Here is a 20,309-nt window from a genome sequence, read left to right as displayed (position 1 = left end):
GGGAGAGTGTAAATTTGTAGTAAAAGAAATCATAAAAAATGTACCAAAAAGATTGAGAAAAAGGCGCAAAGCCAAGCTACTTTGACACAAGTATCGCCTGGAAAAACGTTTATTTATTTAAAGGTGAGGTTAAATACGAAGTGCTTATTTTTTATTAATTTATGTAATTATTAATTTAGTTTATATTATACAAAAGTTAAATTAAAAAAGAAAAGTGTAGATATAAAAACAGAAGATACTGGTGTTTGAAAAATTCGATTTCTTTAAGGTTTCCGTAGTTTTGGGCGATAACATTTTTAGGTTGGGGTTTTTCTTTACATTAACATTGCCATGTTAATGTAAAGCTTATATCTATGCTCTATTATTAACTAATTCATATTACTGGTTGATACAATTTAGACCAGGGGTGGGCAGACTGTGGCCCGCGGGCCGGATCATAGTTTGGTCTGGCCCACTGAACATCATCAGAGACCCATGTTTTTTGCTTTTTTTAATCTGGCCACACAATCGATACCAGCTTAGAGGGTGACTTTTGTTCCACCCTTCTGCAGTCTGTGCCCCAATCTGAAATCGGTCAAACAGAGCAGAAGGCGTTCCTACCTTTCTATGTCGCAGTTTTGCTTGTGCCAAAAATACTGGTAAGGACAAGGTGCCTTATGTTGATAGGTGATATTTTTTCAATGACAGAGCATCTAATACTCTCAGTTTCTCCTGCACTTCTATTCTGAACTGCTCTCTTAAAAACTGCTTTCCTCTTTCTGCTCATCAAAGTACAGTACGTGTGTTTGAGGCTGAGCTATTATGAAGACAATCCAGAAAAATTGAATTTTTCTTCATCCAAATATGTTCTCAACATCTATCGCTTATAATATATAATAATGATAAATGAAAATAATCTTTTTACTGCAATGTACTACATGACACAAGTGTGTACAGTCCAACAGTCCTACAAATAATTAGTCAAACTGTCTGTATTCAGCCAAATATTCAATTAATATTTATTTTTAAACAGTTTTTAAAAACTACAGGAATTATCATTTAAATTTTTAGATATACTTTTAAAGTGTGTTCCGTTAAGTCTGAGAGTGTTGTATTAACACAGATGTTTAATGTCTCATTTTACTGCCAGCTGGATTTTGTTTACCGTTCACACGATCAGACAGCTGCATCGTGATTGGCTAAAAGACCAGCCAATCAAATATTTTGACCAATAAGGAGCAACCATCTGCCTCCCATGAGGTCCCGGATGCCGCTCACGTGTATTAAACAAAACACAGACCGATGGTTGACATGTCTCTGGTCTGACGGCGACTGTAGGGAAGAACTGTGAGGTGCAGGCCCGCTAAAGACGATTACGTCGCCTTGTTCGTGGGTCTGAAAAGTCAGGTGAGTCTGGTTGTTGCTGCTGCTGTTTATGTTTTCGGGTTTATCGCGTAGGAAGGAAAAGGGAAAGCAAAAGGAAGCAGGAAATAAAAAATATAATCATCTGGTTTGGCTGGTCAGACTGGTAGCAGTGGTGCTATTTAAGCAAAATTCCTAATAGAGCAAAAAAAAAGAAGCGCTGACGGCTGTGTTGTTTGTTTGCCTGCGGTCGTTACCGAACCTGTAGAACCGCGATATTCCGTCTGTTCATCGCTCAGCCTCAGCCTGTGTGCCAAAACGAACAGGGCTGCACTAAATCTCACTAAAAATGTCCATCACACATTTGTTAAACTCAACATTGTTGTTTTAGTTGTGTATGTCACTGTTGTTTTCTGTAGCTAACTAGCCTAGCACCGACTAGCTTTGCTAACCCTATGGCTTAAGTTAAGACATCAACTTAGTTCGTAGTTAAAATCAAGGCAAAAAAAAGAGAGAGGGGAAAAAGGTAGAAATGTAAATTAGTATTTCAATTCATATAATTAAAAGATAATGAACTTAAATTTAATGAAGAAAAATTACAATCTTAAACTGACAGGCCATGTTTTTTTATTGTAAAATTTAAGCAATGAATTCTTAAAAACATACTATGTGACTTCTTTTATGGTATGTATACAAATTTTAGTAAATACTGTACTGCTCTTTTATTTTCTGTCTTGTAAGACTGAGACTGTAGACAATCAAATAAACGGATAAATATGACGTCACATCCCTATCATATTTGAATTTGGCCAAAAAAAAAGCAAGTCTAAATAAAAGATGGATGTGCTTTTGCTAAATTTGTCTTTAGTTTATAACACATTTGGTCTTTGGTATATTGTTATTTATATTTATCTATTACTTAATAATGTATTGTATATAATATAGCCTGCTATTTCAGTGTTTTTCAACCTTTTTTGAGCAAAGGTATACGTTTTCCTTGAATAAAAAAATTCCAACGCACACTACCTAGCGAACGATGAAACTCTGTCGTCTGTATTAGCAATACAGTCATTAAAAAATAAAAAATCTATCGTCTTCCTCTCATCTGAAGTCAGTTTGCAGGGGTAGAAGTTTAATAGACTGGCTCCAAATTCCCTCTCCACCAAAACTTCCTCCAGTTCTGCTGAGGGATTCAAAAGCTCTCCCAGACCAGCTGAAAAACATAATCCCTCCAATCCATCCTTGGTCTAAATTTTTTTAATCATACCTTTATTGTTTTTCCCAACAAAGACCCGTTTTTTGCAGGAACAGTAATGGTTTCATTGTCAGCATTTACTGGATGATTTTTTTTTTTTCTTGCTGCATGTTGCCAGCAGAGCAGTCTCCTCCCTCTTTATCTTTGTCCTGCTATGAAATAACAATAGTTCACAGCACCAACAAGAGGTAGCATTAGATTTCTCTCACTCGTTTGCCCTAGTTACAGTGCTTCTGTTTCAAGGTGGAGACGGTCTGGTGAGAAATGGCGGAGGGCGGCTTCGACCCCTGCGAGTGCATCTGCAGTCATGAATTCGCTATGAGGCGTCTCATCAACCTGGTGAGTAAAGAATAACTTAAAATGTGACAGGACAGGTTCCATGTCCACAAAGTGGTGATAACAGATCATTTGGACGGTAGGAAATGAAAACGGAAGTTGTGATAACATGAGAGATAAATGCGATGTAAAGCTATTGGAGAGATGTTTAGATGTAAACATCTGAGTAAATGAAAGACTTGACGAGAAGTGGAGGGAAATAAAGTTCCTTGATGCTACGCAAACATATCCTGGTTCCTGTTTTGTGTTTGTCTTGAGGGCTTAACACACTTTTTCTGTCTCTAATGTACTTAATAATGCAGGACTTTCACTGGGATTTCCCAAAAATGAACTCGGCTTTTAAACAAAACGTTTATCTAATAGACAGATTAGCTCCATTTCCAGAAAACTTCTACTCGCACAGTGAGTTTCAGTCGGTTTAGAGTTAAAAGCCAGGCTAAGGTTGCTGGTTTGCCCGCTGCATTGAAGGGTGTGTCCGGATGAAATTCTTAACCTTTTATTTCTTTACTGTCACTAAAACATTATTAGTTAGACTTCACAGGGCACTAACTGGGGAGTTAATACTTTTTTATTCTGTTTTACAATTATTAATCTATTTTTGGGGGAAATGGTAAAATGCTTTTCTGTTTTGCTTCTTTTTCCCCCCTCTAGCTCAGGCAATCCCAGTCTTACTGTACAGATGCAGAGTGCCCTCAGGAGTGTATGTATTCTCTGACATTTGTTTTTACGTTTTTTTGTCATTTTTCTGGAAGCTGTCATGTTCTCAGATGCGTGATGGTGTTTTTGTTCCGTCTAGTGCCAGGACCTAATGGACTAGTCGGTGGAGATGGAGATCTGACCCTCCCCATGGTTCTGATGGGATGGGCCGTAGTGGCCTTGGTCTTGTTTTTGCTCCGCCCATCCAGTCTCAGGGGACGACGCCCTACAGGGAAACCCTCCGGACCCCAAAATGTCAGTACTAGTTCTAACTATTCCCCTTTTTTGGCAAGAATTAAGCCATTAAGTTAAAATTGGTTCTGACCAGTTTTTGACCTTGTTTTTTAAAACTTTTTTTTTTCACTTTTAATCTTTTTGAGCTTGACGTGGTTTCCTGCATTTTCTTGTAGTATTACAGCAAATACTTCTTTGTTTTAACTCAAAATACCAGGGTTTTGTCCATATTTTGTGGTCACTTTCTGACTGAAATGAGTAGTTTTGAATTGTATTTGTAAATACCTGGTGGCTGAGGATTATTTGACTTATTCGCAGAAACATCTATTTGGGAAAATTGGTGCTGCTGCAGAACATGGAAGCATATTTTTCAGAATATTATCTGAAAATTGAGTTCAATGCTTATATTCAGACAAAACTTGTTTTAAGACCTCCAACGATACATTATAATAACTACAGTTTGTACTTGCCGTCGTTTTTGGAAATTTATGATCTTTTGTGTTGCTCTCCAGAATCACGGAAGGGAACCTCCAGCCCCACCCGTTGACTAACACTGAATGCAGACGACCAGCAGTCCTGATGCTCTTTTTGGAGGAACGTGACCAGCCTTCCTGTCAGCTTTTACTCACATTTCCACCCCTCTGCCTCCTTTTTCTTTTTTAAAACTTTGGTCACAGGTCTTTATGTGATTGTTCCTCTAAGAGCCCGACTGAACTCAAATCTCTGACGCCATCACAGAATTTGGGACATTTAATGGTGAAGTTATGCAATACACAAGTTTCTAGTCATTCTTTAACATATATTAAAATATAATCTCTTACTCCAATATTTTAAACAAAATATTTACTTTATTCAAAATGAATGCACAGATGTTTGGTTTTTGGCATAACAGCAGGAATATGCTCCATTCCTGATCCATCTTTGAAAGTCAGGACTGTAAAAACAGACATTTGATGATTCGGTTGGACTCTTATCAGTTCCCTCCTTTCATCAGGAAATGAGCTGAGCCTGGACCAGGTTTAATAAACGTCAGACAGGATCTTAGAGTGAAGGATTGTGACATGTTTGGTTAGTGAAGGGGTTGCTAATGAACTATTCTTGATCCTGCACTTTGTATGATTAATGGTGGTGGGTGTCTCGAAACATTCCACCTCGTCTAAAATAATATTACACATTCAAACGGTGCCAGTCAGAATAAATATTATCAGTAATTTTTTCAAACCAAAATAATTACAGAATGTGTCACTTTTTATATTGAGCTATCTCATAAATTGTGGTTTAATTTCCGGAAACACTAATCTTATCAGTAAATCAGCTCTGTGTGTTTATTGATTTATGTTTCCAAGAAACCTCTACAATTCATAGTCTTAAATACATCACGAGGAAGAGTTTCGATGCCAGTTTGGTTGGTTATGGGAGACTGCAGTCAGTCTGCTGAGAATACTGGGCTAAAACTTGACAAACGCAGCATCTTAATTGTGAGATTACAGGGTATGGTCCGACATTAATACTTTCATGGACAGCGTTAAGAATTGGTAGAATTTTGGTTTGTTCTAAGATGACAAAAATGGTAAAACTGACCTCTTAAAAAAAGAAAAAAAGAATTGTGTCTTGTCTGTGTTCCTTTTCTACACGAAAACCCAAAGTTTCTAGCTTATGTTTCATTTTACACTGGTGAGGAAAAACAAAACGTTTCTTTATTTTTTTTTTTTGCCAATGTGAATGAATCATTGTGAAATTCTAGAGCACTTTTCTACAAGATCTTATTTTGTTTTATATGAAACGTGTTGAGAGGTGAGCAGAATATTTCCTTGTTGCTTGTCATGCTTGAAACCCTGACAAAAGCAGTATCCTGAACCGTTTGGTTCCTTCCCTGGTTTACCCACTTCCACCGTTCAACAGAATCATTGAATCCCACAATCACCAGCTAAACCTTCAAACTGTACCCTGTAGCAAGAAAATGGGGTTTTTCTTGAGCTCAACAATGTTTAACATTTTTGAGAGTTTATATATTGCACTTGGTTTTCCCCACTTGACCTTAATGCCAGAGCATAAATACATTTGTTTAAAGATCAAAGGTTTTTGCATTGTAAAGTTTACCTTATGGTGCATTTGTACTATCAGTAAATGTGCACCATTGTTTTTTTTTTTTATATATATACTGCTTTTTTTTCTTTTTCAATTTTTTTTTTCTGGAAATGCCAAAAAAGGTCGTCTAGATTTTTTTTTTTTTTTTTTTTCAAAGCACTTGTGCAAAAGCAACAAGTTATCACTGAGATGGATAAATGAAAGAGACCTCAAATTATACTGTTCTAAATGTTTAAGGGCTTATACTATGCACTTTTCCTACAACAATGAATAAAGATCTAAGTCTTACATGTTTGGCTGTTTTGTTGCAAGCTTGCACGTACCTGGTTTAGTATTTACAAAATCTTTAAAGTACTTTTTTTTGTGCTAAATAATTAATGACAACTAACTGCACTCTATTTTAGCTATTTCTGTAAAACAAAAAAGAAGTATAAGCTATAAAGTAATAATTAGTAGTTTTATTACCCTTCAGAGGTTTATAAAGAAATGGTTATTCATCAAAAGATTACCAATGAGAATAATTCTAAGGGAAAAATGTAAATGAAAAACCACTGTTTTTTTTATTTAAATCATAGGTTTAAATGTACAGAGCGCTGGAAACATTCAAAATAATAAAAATTGTTCCCTCAAATTAGTAATTAGTGGGCACGAATTAGTATTTTGTGTGTACAAATTAGTCTTTTGTAGTCACAAATTGGTAGTAGGAATTGATACTAAAATAATTTTTGCAAATAAAATAAAGTACTTGGTGGCCACAAATGATTAATTTGAGGGAACAATTTTTTAAAATTTATTTTCACGTTCAGGGGTCCGTATAAACGTGTTATCGTTAAATCGAGCAAGTCGGTGTGTGTTTGTGGAAGTGTGCGTTGCTGTTTTATTGACTTAAAATCAGGTTTGAAAGCTCGTGCCTCATTGGGCTGTTCTGAGCATGCGCAATAGCGCAGGCCGTCGTCTCCCAGGGTTACCATCAACAACGCCTTTATCCACCATTGCCCTATCGTTCGTAGGTTTTAGACATACACCGTTCATTCTTGGTTGCATTGTGTTTGTGTGTATAAAAGCTTTGCCATTGCGTTTCACTGAGGAAACCATTAAACAAACTAAAACATCGGTTAATGATCCAGTGGTTAATTAGCCTCGAACACATGCTAGCATGTTCTACAACTCCACAATCGTAACTCAATTATCTAGGTTTTTATAATGACACATCAAGAGGTTAGAACACTAGCTTACCCCAAAAGTCCAAAAGCATCTAAAAGAACAACATTTCAGGTGAGTGAAGTCGTTTGTTTATCTGATCAATCAGAAGCTAAATTTGTTTACCACTGACATTTCTACTTGTAGGATGAACTTCAGGCTGCGGTGTCTTCTAGAGCCAGCAGAGCTAAATTGGAGCATTATGATTATTATGATAATGATGAAGATGGTAAGTTGTGACAGCAGCATAATTGGCAAAGCAGTAATGTTAGCAATTAGTGATCTGTTGCTTCTCATGTTTCAGATTTTTTAAATGAACTCATCAACTCCAGAAAAAAGAGGAATGCTTTCAAGGCCAGGAAGAATAAAGGCAAAATGAATAACTTTGAGCTATCGGATGACGAAAGCAGTCAAACCACAAGAAAAAAGGTCTCCTTCTTGAAAACCCAAACAACCAGCTCCTCATCGAACCACACAGAAACCCCAGAGTTGTTAAAAAATGAGCAGCCGGTTGACAATAGTGGCTCTTTTTCCTCGGAGCAGTCGACCCATCTTGGGGAAGAAACCATGTCATCTAAAAACAGTGCCTTGGAGTCCACAGAACCGGAGATCGCTAGAGAAGATTCCAGTCTGTCATATCAAACATCAGAGGATAATCTACCTTTGCCATTGCCATCTGACAACAGTGTGGTTGAAACTCCAGATGTAGTGGAAGAAAATTCTGAGAGTCCATCCAGACCAACATCCAACCAAAACCATGATATCCCAGCTGGTCTGTTTTGATGACTTTTTAAAAATATTAAAAAATGTCCTTAGATATTAAACTTACATTTCATTTTTTTCTTGTTATTCAGACAATATTAAATATAATGAACCACCCAAGCCCAAACCGCGCCAAAGGACCTTTAGACTGAGATCTCATGTTACAGAGAAGTCATCAGAAGAAACTGGATCTCAAGATCCTTGTGGAGCCCAGACGTCTTCTGCATCAATCCCACTCTCAGCTGATACCTCCAGCCTGATGACTGTAATGATCAGCCTGTTCATCTGTTTGCTATTTTGTGCTTCCAAAGTGAACATGTTTGCATAATCTCGTTTGTGACAGTGGACAGAAGGAGACCAAGCAGTTTCAAGTCTCAGTAAATCCTCTTCCAAAGAGAGTCAACAGTTTGTCACAAAGACCACATGTGGTTCTGATTCTAGAGGTGATAACTGGAACCGAGCTGTTCTTAATTCTTGTTATGAGGAATGAACAATATTAATTTCAGATCTGTTGTTTTAGATGGACTCATTTCTGATGACAACAAAGAGCCAGAGAGAAATTACTCTTCATCATTTCAAGAATTTAGTGTGAGTCTTGCAGACATGACTGTCTTTTAAAGTACAACTAACTACTATTACCTAACTTTTGCATATTTCTCTGCAGGAATCCTCGAGGGATCACACAGATCTGCCTTCTCAGTCCCCTGAAAAATCATTTGATACGAGGTTTGCTTCCAATTCAGACAAACAGGATAGGGTTCTGTTCTTCAGGGCAGCTAGACCTTTAAAAAGGAATCTTGAAAACAGTTTGTTGCACATCTGAGTGGTTTAATGTCTTCTAGATCATCATTTTAAACTCCAGTTGCCCTGAGGGAACATCATTTTGTAATTTTCTGCCATTTCTTTCTTCCTTAATCTTTGAACCAGGACATCGAGCTCCAAAACCCCTGAGAGGCCTCGGAGTGAGTGCACCAAAGTGGAATCCAAGTATTTGGGAGCACTCAAAGTTCTTGACCGCAAAGTTTCCCTGCAGGAATCTCAACCGCAGGCAGCTGAATCCCTCAGAGCAGCTGTTTATCAGGTCAGTGCATGTCAGAGGGCTGTTTTACCTGCTGCAGGAGCCCCCACTCCAGCAGTTATGTTTCTAAATATGGTTCCTATGTTCAGAAAAAAGTCTTTGTGGTTACTTCTGGATTCAGCTACCCCTCTACTCATTTAAAGGAGTTAAAGACCGATGGATTAAAATCACTATTATTGATCCCTTTTTACCTAAAACTTAGTTTTAATTTAAAGTTGTGTTCTGCTGAAATTCACTTAAAAAAAACGAACACCTTTTTTTGGTATTCCATTGATGCTTTAAAATTTACTGCAGCACATATTAGTTCATTTTTGCAGCAAGACAGGTGAATTTTCCCACTTCCTATCTGAAGCAGGTAGCACAATTGAACGCAGATAATTGTTTTCTGGTTTAAGAATAATTATAGCTACTACAGGGGATAGTTACATTGCCAAATAGAGGCTTTGTGATTTAATACCTCTGCATATTGAGCATAAACTTTTGTAATATTGTTTAGTATTTTTATTTTATTTTAATATTTATTTATAGATTTAATAATGTATTGTGCATGGAGAAAAATGTGCCAATCCTAGATGCCTATTTGAAAGCAAGAAAACTCTGCAGAAAACCTTTTTTAACCAACAGGGGGCAGCACTTATCTGAAGTCAGTGTGACAGTTGTGAGCTAAAGTTTTCAAAAGGACAGTTCTTAAGTCTGCAGAGAAAAGAAATCCCAAAATGAAATCTGTATTCTTATCCTTTCTTTGTGATCATGAATTCTAGGGACATTTGTGTATCAAACTGCTCCGTATTCTACATCTAAGATATTTCTTTCAGATATTTCTCTGACAAATCAGTTTTGAAAGTTCACTTTGACCTCTGCTTCCTAATGTGTTAAATTCTTTGCAGGAATGGCTCAAAAAGAAAAAAGAAAAGTCAAGAGAGAACATGCAGCTGAAGAAGAAAGAGGAACTTCAGAAGGAAAAAGAGAAAGAAGTGAGTCACCCTTTGCATATGTGAAGATTGAAATGTGAAAAATGATTAATCATGTTACATTTACGACCATTCTTTTATCAAAAAACAGGACCAAGAGGCTAAAAAAGAAGAAGCGAGTGCATCATATAAAGCATGGAAAGAAAAGAAGGTCGAAATTCTCCGAGCAATGGCCAAAGAGAGGAAAGACAGGATTAGAAAAGAACAAAGAACAACTCAAGAGAAACAGGAAAAAAGGCAGTCTGCCATTGAGGTAATGTTTGTGTTTGTCGCGAAACACCACACCAGTGTGCATTTGATGCTAATCTGAAACATCTTTGACAACAATTAAAGATGTTTGAGAAATGGAAGCGTCAGCATGATCATCTTCTCCAAGACCAATACAGAAAACAGAAAGAGGCCGAAAACAAACTGAAGGAAGGAAAACAACTGAAAGAGGAGGAAAGAAAGAAAAACACCCAATCTGCATTTTCTGACTGGTAATCCCATGTTTTTACGGTCATGTTGATTTCAGGTTTCTCATTTTTTTTCAAAGTAATCAGTCTTAAAAGCTGGCCATAGCGACAGACCAGGTAAAGATGCTGTAAAGTTGACATATCTTTTCCTAAAAAATTCTATTTTACTTGTATTTTAATTCTTTTGCATGACTTATGTTTTGTTTATTATGTTGACCTCGAGTCTATCAGATGAAGTGAACCATCAAAGATCAAATATTTACATTTGTTTTATCTGCCAAAAATATCTAACTATTGATTGAATTGATCAATACAAGGATTCTGTTTCAGTGAAAGCAAAACTGAATTAAAACACTTTGCAGGCAGAGGAAGCAGCAGATATGTAAATTAGTTTTTTCAGATACTTTTATTTCCTTTTTTCCTAAAACATTCAAGGTGTGAAAAGAAAAAAGATGTCCTCCATGAAAAGCTAAAAACGGAACGCAAAGCGGTTGAAAATAAGAAAGAAGAGGAGCAATATCTGAAAGAGGAAAGGGAGAAGACAGCTTTGCAGATGTATGAGAACTGGCTGGTAAGTAGAACGATCACAGACAGTGGAGATGAACAAGTAGGTGGTTAAGAAAATGTCACATCCCTATAAAATTTAAATACTTAAAAAGGACAAGTTTAGGTTTATTCATCCCCAAAACATGTATACATTTTAGTGATTTAATTTTGAAATACTTGGATACTTCTTTTCCATGCTTCCCAGTACCTCTACTCCTTAATTAGGACACTGAAAATAAAAGAGATGTTACAATTCATTTTTTTTTATGATTCCAACAGAGAAGAAAAGATCTGGAACAAAAGAGACAAAGAGAAGAAAGACGAATACAAGCAATACTGTTGGACAGTCCACCTCCACCGTGGAGCCCACCAAACAAAACCATACCCTTTAGAAAATAATCCTTCAACTACAGCTTATCCAGAGAAGGGTTTTAAAGTATTCCGTGACTGAAAAAAGGGACAGTTATTTTTTCAAATATCTACATATATATATTTGATTTATTTTGCAGCAACCAATTCATTTTTTAATGTTTTTATATACCAAAAAGCTGACCAACATTTTTTGGAAATTGTTTTCTTCAATTTGGTACAAATTAAATATGTTTTTAGAAATTTGTTTTCTGGAAAGTGATACATTTAGTTGTTACTAAAACAAACGCACATTAAGGAGCATTTCAGAAGGATATCTGTCATATATGAAAATCTGCAATAACTGTTATCTTTAAATGCTAACACTGACCTGTTTTTTTTTAAACCTGTCTTTAGTTTTTATCTTTGACATAAAGACAAAAAATACCTCACAAACCTCTCCAAATCCAATTATTATCATCATTATTATCAATCATCCATATCATTTCAAATAGCAAAAGTGTTTTCCTCTTAAAATCAGCTATAAAATATGTTGATAGATTTGCTTTTGTTGTTTTACTTCTGTGAGTTTATCTAATAAACTGCTTTTTCTAGTTTCTTGTTCAGTTCTTGAAGACTTGAAACAAATTTCTGTTGTGAATGTGGAATATAGCTGGTATTTACTAGACAAGCTGTGAATGAAAATGTTTTTTTTTTTTGTGTCAATTTTCTTGCTTTCCAAAATAAAATGTGTATTCTGTAGAATACACAAAATATTTTAAAAATACAAAAAAGAGGATTGTCAATTTAGTGGCGAATTGATATGTTGTTAATGTCTTATACTATAGTATAAGGAAGTGATTTAAATTGATTATTTGGGGGCATTTCATGAGGTAATCTTTGACAATATGTGCTGTAATATTTTCAGATTAAAAAAAAAAGCCTAGATTAAAACAATACATGAGGTAGTATTTGAAATGAACCACTTGTCTCTGATTAAGAGATGTCAAATTTGTGTTTTACATGAGCTCACGTGAATTTACTGATAAATGTAACTGTTATTTGATCCTACTAATAATTTCCAAAGACTCTGCCAAGGTGCTTTTCAAAATAAATTCATTTTACTAATTTACACGGAATTCCATTTGAGGTTAATATTCAAATTGTAGTTCCATATCAATACAATAAGCTAGTTAGGGTGTAATTGTTTTGAAAATCTAATTCTAAATAATTAAGTTGAGCCTTACTACACAGATCAACATTCGTTGTGCTTTTATTTTGAAATTAACCCGGAAGCGTGTGGACTTGTCTCAAAATCTGGTAAATGAACTGAAGTATGTTCATTTAACTTTTAGTTGCCAGAAGGAGCTCCGTGGTGGAAGTTCGTTTTCCGGAGCTCTGGTTTCCCTGAGGTTAAGGAAGGTTCGTCGTTGTTAGCAGACTCGCGGTTTGGGATTTCGTGGTTGTTTCGTCCAGAACTCTCATCTTTCTAAAGGAGAAGCCGGTGAATTCTACGCCTTCTTCAAGTTCCGACCTGGTGGAGGAGGGAACGCAGCGCTAGCTGAAGGTTTGCTAACCAGCCCAGAAAGAGTCTATTCAATTAAACACAACCTCCAGCTTCAGTTTGCGTTGACGCAAAGCTTAAAGTAGCTCGTGGGTGTTCCGTTAAACGTGTTCCGGTTCGCCGCTAAACTCGGCGTTTTGAGCCGGGAAGGTGTCCGAAAGCAGCTCCGTCTGTGGATGAAAGGCTCATTTATTCCCAGCCAGACGTGGCGAAACTGATGAACGAACAAAGGACTCTTTCTTTTTGCTCCACAAAGATGCCACTGCGTTTCTCTATAATGATTGACACTTCTAAGTAATAGAATTTGAATTTTCTTTCTTTAATTAATTTGGTACAGTTTCAGACTATATACCACATTTGATTTTAGAAGTAAAACTACTAAAAAAAGTAACATGTTTGTTTTCTAGTTTCATATACAATTACTATTCTTTCACGTGAAAATAGGAAATTCTACCTTTTAAGTGTCAGAAAGCATCTTTTCAGGCATATTTCCACATCTGTCTGGTACTATTTGTCATAATAATCTACTGTTTCTCTTCTAATTTTGAATTAATTTCTATTCCCACAATCCAATCAGTCTGAGGAAAGTTGTTAATCTAATCAAATCAACCTACACTACTAAGAAATTGGTTGAAAATGAGATCAATTGATAAGAATTGAATAGGTTTATTTTACTGTAACTATACTATATTTACTAAACACCATGACGACGACCAATTTAGCAAAGATGTGACCATACAGAGAGCTAGAATGTTCTAATAAATTTCCCTTTGATTATTTTGATGTGAGAAAACAACAGTGGGCTGAACTTTGATACTAAAATGTGAATGGATTTCTTATCAATTCTGGTTTACCTGTTTGATTGTACACATTTAATCTATACTTGATTAAGAAAATACAAGAACACACTGTCCAAGATGCTGGAATTTATCAGAGTCACACTGGTTGAATTTTTGGCTCAAGTTGGATCGATTTTAGGTCAGTGAATCGGATCGTTCAGAATAAAACAATATTGACTATGAATTGTATCGTCAACACAATTTATGACATGAATTGAACTGTTAAAAAGAATTGCTATCCTGTAGTATTTTGGTTGTTAAATGTCTCGATTTTATTTATAATCTGACTGATATCGAGGATCTGAGGAATTCAACTTTCACTCCTTTACCTTGAGCACAAAGAACCACCTTCTCTATCTAAAAGTTATAGATAAAGACACTGTTCATGAACCGTAAAGTGCTCAGCAAGCAGCAGTTATGAGTTAATGTTCACAGCTAGTTTATTCTTGTCGCTGAACGTACTATTACTTGCTTTGTTGTAGATGTTTCAGATCAAAAGGATTTGCTGCATCGGGGCTGGGTATGTGGGAGGCCCAACCTGCAGCGTCATTGCCCAGATGTGTCCAGAGGTCACCGTGACGGTCGTAGACGTCAACGAGTCCCGAATCAAAGCCTGGAACTCTGACACGCTGCCCATTTATGAGGTAAAGGAGGAGCTTTATCCAGTGGGGTGAGGGTTAAATGTGATTAATGGTAGTTTTCGATAAAGGGTTTAAAAAAAAAAAAAAAAGGCAAAGTTTATCAGGAGCACGGTTGTAGGTTTTTAACAAGAAATATTTATCTAGTGCAGCTCATGTCTGAATTTCCAGATGTTTCCAGGCAACTGTTGGGTTTGTTCACTATAATTCATCTTCAGAGTGCAACATAAATGAGTTCCAGACGGTTTTGCAATGACACTGCATCCACACTAGCCCCAAAGTGTTGCGTCATCCTGATTCTGACTTATTCTTATGACGTTTTTTGTCCTCCCTCATGGTTACTCACTCATCTCCCACTTCCTGTCCTTTCAGCCAGGACTGAAGGAGGTGGTTGAATCATGCCGAGGGAAAAACTTATTCTTTTCCACTGACATCGACTCAGCCATCAGGGACGCTGACCTGGTTTTTATTTCAGTGAGTTTCCTAGTCTGAGCCACACCCCCAAAAAAAACATGCTTGCAACAGTTTTAATGGCGGAATTCCACTTTTTCGCTACAGGTAAACACCCCAACCAAGACCTATGGGATGGGGAAGGGTCGCGCAGCCGACCTAAAGTTCATCGAAGCTTGTGCTCGGCGGATCGTAGAGGTGTCTGATGGCTACAAGATCGTCACGGAGAAAAGCACGGTCCCGGTGCGAGCTGCTGAAAGCATCCGACGAATATTCGATGCCAACACTAAGCCCAGCCTTAACCTACAGGTGTGCATTGTCACGTATGTGGTATGCTTTTGGTGCATGGGGAGTCACGTAAACATTACCGGTTGTTGTTGTTGTTGTTGTTTTTTAGGTGCTCTCCAACCCAGAGTTCCTCGCTGAAGGAACAGCGGTGCGGGACCTGAAAGATCCAGACCGGGTCCTGATCGGTGGCGATGAAACAGCGGAAGGCCAAAGGGCCATCAGGGCGCTCTGCGCCGTGTACGAGCACTGGGTCCCCAAAACGAGAATCATCACCACCAACACATGGTCGTCTGAGCTATCCAAACTAGTGAGTTCAGAGCCACAAAACATTACATACTTTACTGTTTTACTCTTGGTTAAATTGCTCCTACTTGCTACACTACGTTACAACCATTGACTGTATATGAGAACTGGACTGAGTGGCCCTCCCCTCTGGTGTTCCAAACAGGAAGCACCTGCTGCTGGTTCCAAGAAGTCACAATCCCATAGACTTCTGTGGAGAGTTATTGTCTATTGTTGCATAATCTGTCAATTGTAACTATTCTTGCTCTGATATCTTTAAAAAAAAAACGAATGTTTTTGCTAATCCAATTTTTTAAAATATTTTTATTTATTGGAAGTTATTCAAGTAATAAGCTGGCCAATCAGAAGCCTCAATAAATTTTGTGTGGCCCGCTTTCAAGTGGTAGGGGTGTGGCGTTCCAACAAGCTCACTCCCGATTGGCCAGGGTGGTTGCTTTAGAAATGTTGACCCAGCGGGAGAATGTAAACGGATGGATGATGGAAGTAGGACTCTATATTGATTCGGATCAATCACGGCTTACTAACCACGTCTGGCTCCAACATGGCGACGGAATTTTCGTTATTTGGTTGGAGCCGGAAGTAGTAAGCCGTTTTCCATGGGTGATGTCAGACTCCTTGATCCAGTTCTAATAGGAAGTCAATGGTGACAACCCAGGGTGATGATTGCAACGTTTTAACTGAAAGTTCTCTCATATTTGACTTTTCCTTCTTGATGACCTTGCTTGTATTTTTTACGGTGGTTTCTTGTTTATTTTAGTTTATTGAAACATTGTGTTTTTGGTTTCTCTGCAGGCCGCTAACGCCTTTCTGGCTCAGAGAATCAGCAGCATAAACAGCATCAGTGCTCTGTGTGAGGCCACCGGCGCTGATGTGGAGGAAGTCGCCAAAGCCATCGGAATGGACCAAAGAATAGGCAGCAAGTTCCTGAAAGCCAGCGTAGGTAAGATATGAGCCAGAAAAGCGTCCATATCCCCTATTTCAAGATGCAATAATATGTTTTTATAGCTTTAGTTTTGATTTCAGTTGGTTCGGTTTTTATCTTTCATATCTCGTTTTTTTATTGCCTTTTACCTTTTTGGAGTTGGATGTTATTCTGTGCTGCCTTTTGGGGACTTTGGATGTTTTAAAGCCAGATTGTAGCGACTGTAGAGGGAAAAAAAGATGAAATATTGATTTAATTAAACCATATTTATGTTTTCTCTGAATATTGCACACTCATTGAGCTCTTATAGTTTTGGCTTAATGAATAATCTCTGATAACTATTCAAGGTTTTGGTGGGAGCTGCTTCCAGAAGGATGTGCTCAATCTGGTGTATTTGTGTGAGGCTCTCAACCTTCCTGAGGTGGCCTCCTACTGGCAGCAGGTGAGAAACCACTGAATGAATTGGCTGGGAGCTTTCTACTCTTTCTAATGAGTTTTTTTTGTCTTTTTTCTTCCAGGTGATAGACATGAACGAGTACCAAAGACGGCGCTTTGCCTGCAGGATTATTGACTGTCTCTTCAACACCGTTACTGGGAAAAAAATCGCATTGCTGGGCTTCTCGTTCAAAAAGGACACTGGCGACACCAGGTTAGCGTCTTCGAGTCCATCGTTTCATCAGTTCTAAATTCCACAGCAAACATGTCTTTGTTTTTTTATGGTTTACACACAAAGCTCCACTGAGTTTTGGTCGATGTGCACAGTCACCACGGATCACTTTGCTCCACTTGAAAGCCTGCCAAAGCACGTTGCAGTGAACTTTAGCACCGATCACGGTTAATGCCTGTGTGTTTGTGTGGGTCTTTCACAATACTAGGGAGTCGTCTAGTATCTACATCTCAAAGTACCTGATGGATGAGGGAGCCAAGCTGTTCATCTATGACCCCAAAGTTCTCAAAGCTCAGATCATGCTGGATCTCTCCCAACCCAGCATCTCAGGAGACAATCCAGAGAGAGGTGTGTCACAGAGAAATCACTCAGATCTGTCAAACCCTACTACAGCCACAAACTGAAGATATTTTAGTTGGATGTTCTCTGAGTTAAGACAGGAGCTTAATCATAAGTCACTCAGCTCAATTTTAGCTTTTAGTTCATAGTTATTAAAACCCCAATGAAAATTGTGTTTTTGTTGTTTTTAACATGTTCTTGTTGCCTTTTTCTCATGATGAAGTGACATAGAGAAAGTTGCAATTAAAATAGCATTTTATTTTATTTTAGAGTATTTGTTTATTCAAATCGTGAATCGGGAGCGGAAGAAAACATTCCGCTGGAAAAAGCTCATCGGTGTGAAGCAGAAGCTGCGGTCGGCGGGCCACAAGCCCCCTGCTCCGCTCCATTCTGATGAATCCACTTTCAGACGAATAGATTTATCCACGTCTTTGTTTTCCTCGTCTGAGCTGACATCTGGATCAAAACTGTACGGCTGGAAAGCTCCAACATTGCTCGCCATTTTAGTTGCTCTGGTAATGTTCGGAGTGGGAGAATGTAAACGGATGGATGATGGAAGTAGGACTCTAAATGTGGCTTAATGTCAGTGTTCAGTGAATGGCAATACTTTATGCATCTTATAAAAAACTTTAAAGCTATGTGGTATTAGATGAACAAAAGTTTGTCTTTTTGCTCTTTTTAGATTTAAAATAAGTCATTTAACATTTCCACTGATTTGTAGTTCAAAACAATATTTGGTGACAAATACTTAAAGACTCACTCCGATCATCTTTTGCTCTATTGTAAAAACTTTCCCAGTGGTCTTTCGAATATAAATGTCATTTTTAGTTAAAAAGAAAAAAAAAACTGTCATTTCCTAGGACCTAGTTTCTGCAGAGCGGCAGGAGTTTATCAGAAATTTGCCTCTGAGGTGTGGACGGAGTGAGCCCGCCCATATGATCTGTCATCCATCTGTTTACGCTCTCTCCCGTCGGCTTACAGCCCCCTCGCACCCAAAAATGGCAAGCAATATTGCAGCTATCCAGCCATACAGTTTGGAGGTGGATTCCATAAATAAGCTCTTCTTCAAACAGTATATTTTTTTTGTTTGTTCCTGGTTCACAACAGTTTTTACAAAGAAATACTTATGCAATATTAATCTTCATTTTCTTTATATATGTCCTCCATTATTAGAAAAATGCCACAAGAACATGTTCAAAACACCATTTTCATCAGAGTGTCTTTAAACTCAGTGCTGTGATATTCTTGTCTCTTTGCATTCAGTTTAGGATGAAATCATGTTTATTTCTGACTAAGATGACTTCATTCCTTTCCTGTTCTTCACCGCAGTGTCAGATCTGGTCACTGTAACATCAGACCCATACGAGGCCTGTCAGAGCGCGCACGCTCTGGTCATCTGCACCGAGTGGGACATGTTTAAGGTCAGCTTCATGTCCAACCATCAAAAAATGTTTAAACACAGAAGAACAACCCTAAACCTGACATCCATACCTCCTTAAATCAGGAACTGGATTATGAGAAGATCTATAAGAAGATGCTAAAACCCGCTTTCATATTTGATGGTCGAAGAGTGCTGGACCACCTCCACGCCCAGCTCCAGCACATCGGCTTCCAGGTGAGTTTGGCGAGGAAAGAAAGTCCTCTCATACAAAATAACTGGGAGAGAACGACGTTTACTATGATCTTCTGCTGCAGATTGAGACCATTGGGAAGAAAGTGGCAGCAACACGAATCCCCTACACCCCGGCCGCTGCTTGTCCTCGCATCGCCGCCACCGAACCTCCCACCAAGAAGGCAAAAGTCTAAAGCCTGGAATCTTTTTGACTTTAGAAAACGCAGCACATTCCTTTTATTTTCATGCATCTCAGTGTAACAAGCATGGCGATCAGAGGCGCAGACCCGTACAGCCAGCTGGATGAATGCTTGCAGTGGATGAACGTGTGGAGCGCCGTGTCACACAGAACAAGCGCTTCCTGTCGTCGTGCAAATTATGTGATTTACACCACAATCATGTATTCAAGGCAGAGAGTTTTATACAGTTTTTAAAACTATTTTTTATAAAACACTTGACCGCGTCTTAACTTTTGTCTTATTCATTCAACTGTTGAAGGGGCCAATGCAATAAAATTTCTTTTTAATTCAACTTTGTTGCTGAATATTTATTCTACTCAACAAAACAGAATAAATGAAAAATCCAAAGTTAGTGTAACTCAGTCCTAAATCAAAATGATCTGCAGATTAATGTTTATCAAAGTACAGCTTTAAACTTTCTTTCTTTTTTAACCCTTGTGCTATCTTAGATGACCCCACCCTTACTTTGATGTGTTATTCCTACCATGACAAAGGTGGAAAGATTTCATGGAATCCATGGACACCAGTGAAGATCACAAATCATTGAAGAAAAAAGGTTCAGAGCACTGTCTAGTGGGTCTAGATGACCCAACTCCCAACGTTAAAGTGCCTAGGATAGCACAAGGGTTAAAGACTTTGACGTCTTTTTATTTATTTCTTCAATAATAAACACTTTGTCTTAAAGGTACTGCATGAACATGTTTGTCCCAACTGTGTCTAAACACATTTCATTTAACCAGACAGACTTTTTTAACCTGAAGTCCAGTTAGAAAAGGCTGGATTTGATGGTGAATGTGACTAAAAGGTCCCTGAAGGGCTCAAGCTGAAGATTCACAGCTTCTGCTAACAATAGATGGTACTTTGTTGTGTTTGTTCTGTCAGGTGTGCAGGAACTACGTCATGACCCACAATCGCACAGAGGTCATGTTTATCCAGGAGCTTTATTGCTGTGAGGTTTCTCTGATCCTAAAAGGAACAGCAGCACTTCAGACAGTTTAGAGGTAAAAAAAAAGACTGATTCTGGAAGTTGAGCTGTTTAAAAAGACAAGAGGTATGTAATGCTCATCATAGAAAAAACTTAAAGTGTGAGAGACAGGATGTTAAAAAAAAATACAGGACGTCACATTGTATTTTTTTT

General features: G+C 37.8%; 3 protein-coding genes across 3 annotated transcripts; all 3 read left to right on the top strand.

Moving 5' to 3' along the window:
- The first annotated feature begins 1,256 nt into the window (after nucleotides 1–1,256).
- smim14 (small integral membrane protein 14) lies at nucleotides 1,257–6,238 on the top strand. The gene is made up of 5 exons (XM_004065743.4): nucleotides 1,257–1,386; nucleotides 2,840–2,935; nucleotides 3,584–3,632; nucleotides 3,729–3,883; nucleotides 4,375–6,238. Exons 2-5 carry the CDS (start codon nucleotides 2,861–2,863, stop codon nucleotides 4,411–4,413), a joined length of 318 nt encoding a protein of 105 aa, XP_004065791.1. The 5' UTR covers nucleotides 1,257–1,386; nucleotides 2,840–2,860; the 3' UTR covers nucleotides 4,414–6,238.
- Nucleotides 6,239–6,318: 80 nt separating this feature from the next.
- Nucleotides 6,319–11,926, top strand: map9 (microtubule associated protein 9). The gene is made up of 13 exons (XM_004065742.4): nucleotides 6,319–7,225; nucleotides 7,298–7,379; nucleotides 7,455–7,922; nucleotides 8,005–8,177; nucleotides 8,256–8,355; nucleotides 8,433–8,500; nucleotides 8,577–8,638; nucleotides 8,840–8,993; nucleotides 9,878–9,964; nucleotides 10,053–10,214; nucleotides 10,295–10,440; nucleotides 10,852–10,987; nucleotides 11,242–11,926. The coding sequence occupies exons 1-13, from the start codon at nucleotides 7,154–7,156 to the stop codon at nucleotides 11,359–11,361; spliced, it is 1,830 nt and encodes a 609-aa protein (XP_004065790.3). The 5' UTR covers nucleotides 6,319–7,153; the 3' UTR covers nucleotides 11,362–11,926.
- Nucleotides 11,927–12,654: 728 nt separating this feature from the next.
- ugdh (UDP-glucose 6-dehydrogenase) lies at nucleotides 12,655–19,463 on the top strand. Its single transcript, XM_004065741.4, has 12 exons — nucleotides 12,655–12,877; nucleotides 14,196–14,357; nucleotides 14,724–14,825; nucleotides 14,910–15,110; nucleotides 15,199–15,396; nucleotides 16,185–16,332; nucleotides 16,662–16,756; nucleotides 16,833–16,963; nucleotides 17,190–17,329; nucleotides 18,650–18,741; nucleotides 18,825–18,935; nucleotides 19,016–19,463. Exons 2-12 carry the CDS (start codon nucleotides 14,196–14,198, stop codon nucleotides 19,124–19,126), a joined length of 1,491 nt encoding a protein of 496 aa, XP_004065789.1. The 5' UTR covers nucleotides 12,655–12,877; the 3' UTR covers nucleotides 19,127–19,463.
- The last annotated feature ends 846 nt before the right edge of the window (nucleotides 19,464–20,309 follow it).

This window comes from Oryzias latipes, chromosome 1, assembly GCF_002234675.1.
Source record: "Oryzias latipes chromosome 1, ASM223467v1".
NCBI classification, from domain to species: domain Eukaryota; kingdom Metazoa; phylum Chordata; class Actinopteri; order Beloniformes; family Adrianichthyidae; genus Oryzias; species Oryzias latipes.
The sequence above is the reverse complement of the archived record's forward strand: the minus strand, read 5'-3'. Positions and strand labels throughout refer to the sequence as shown.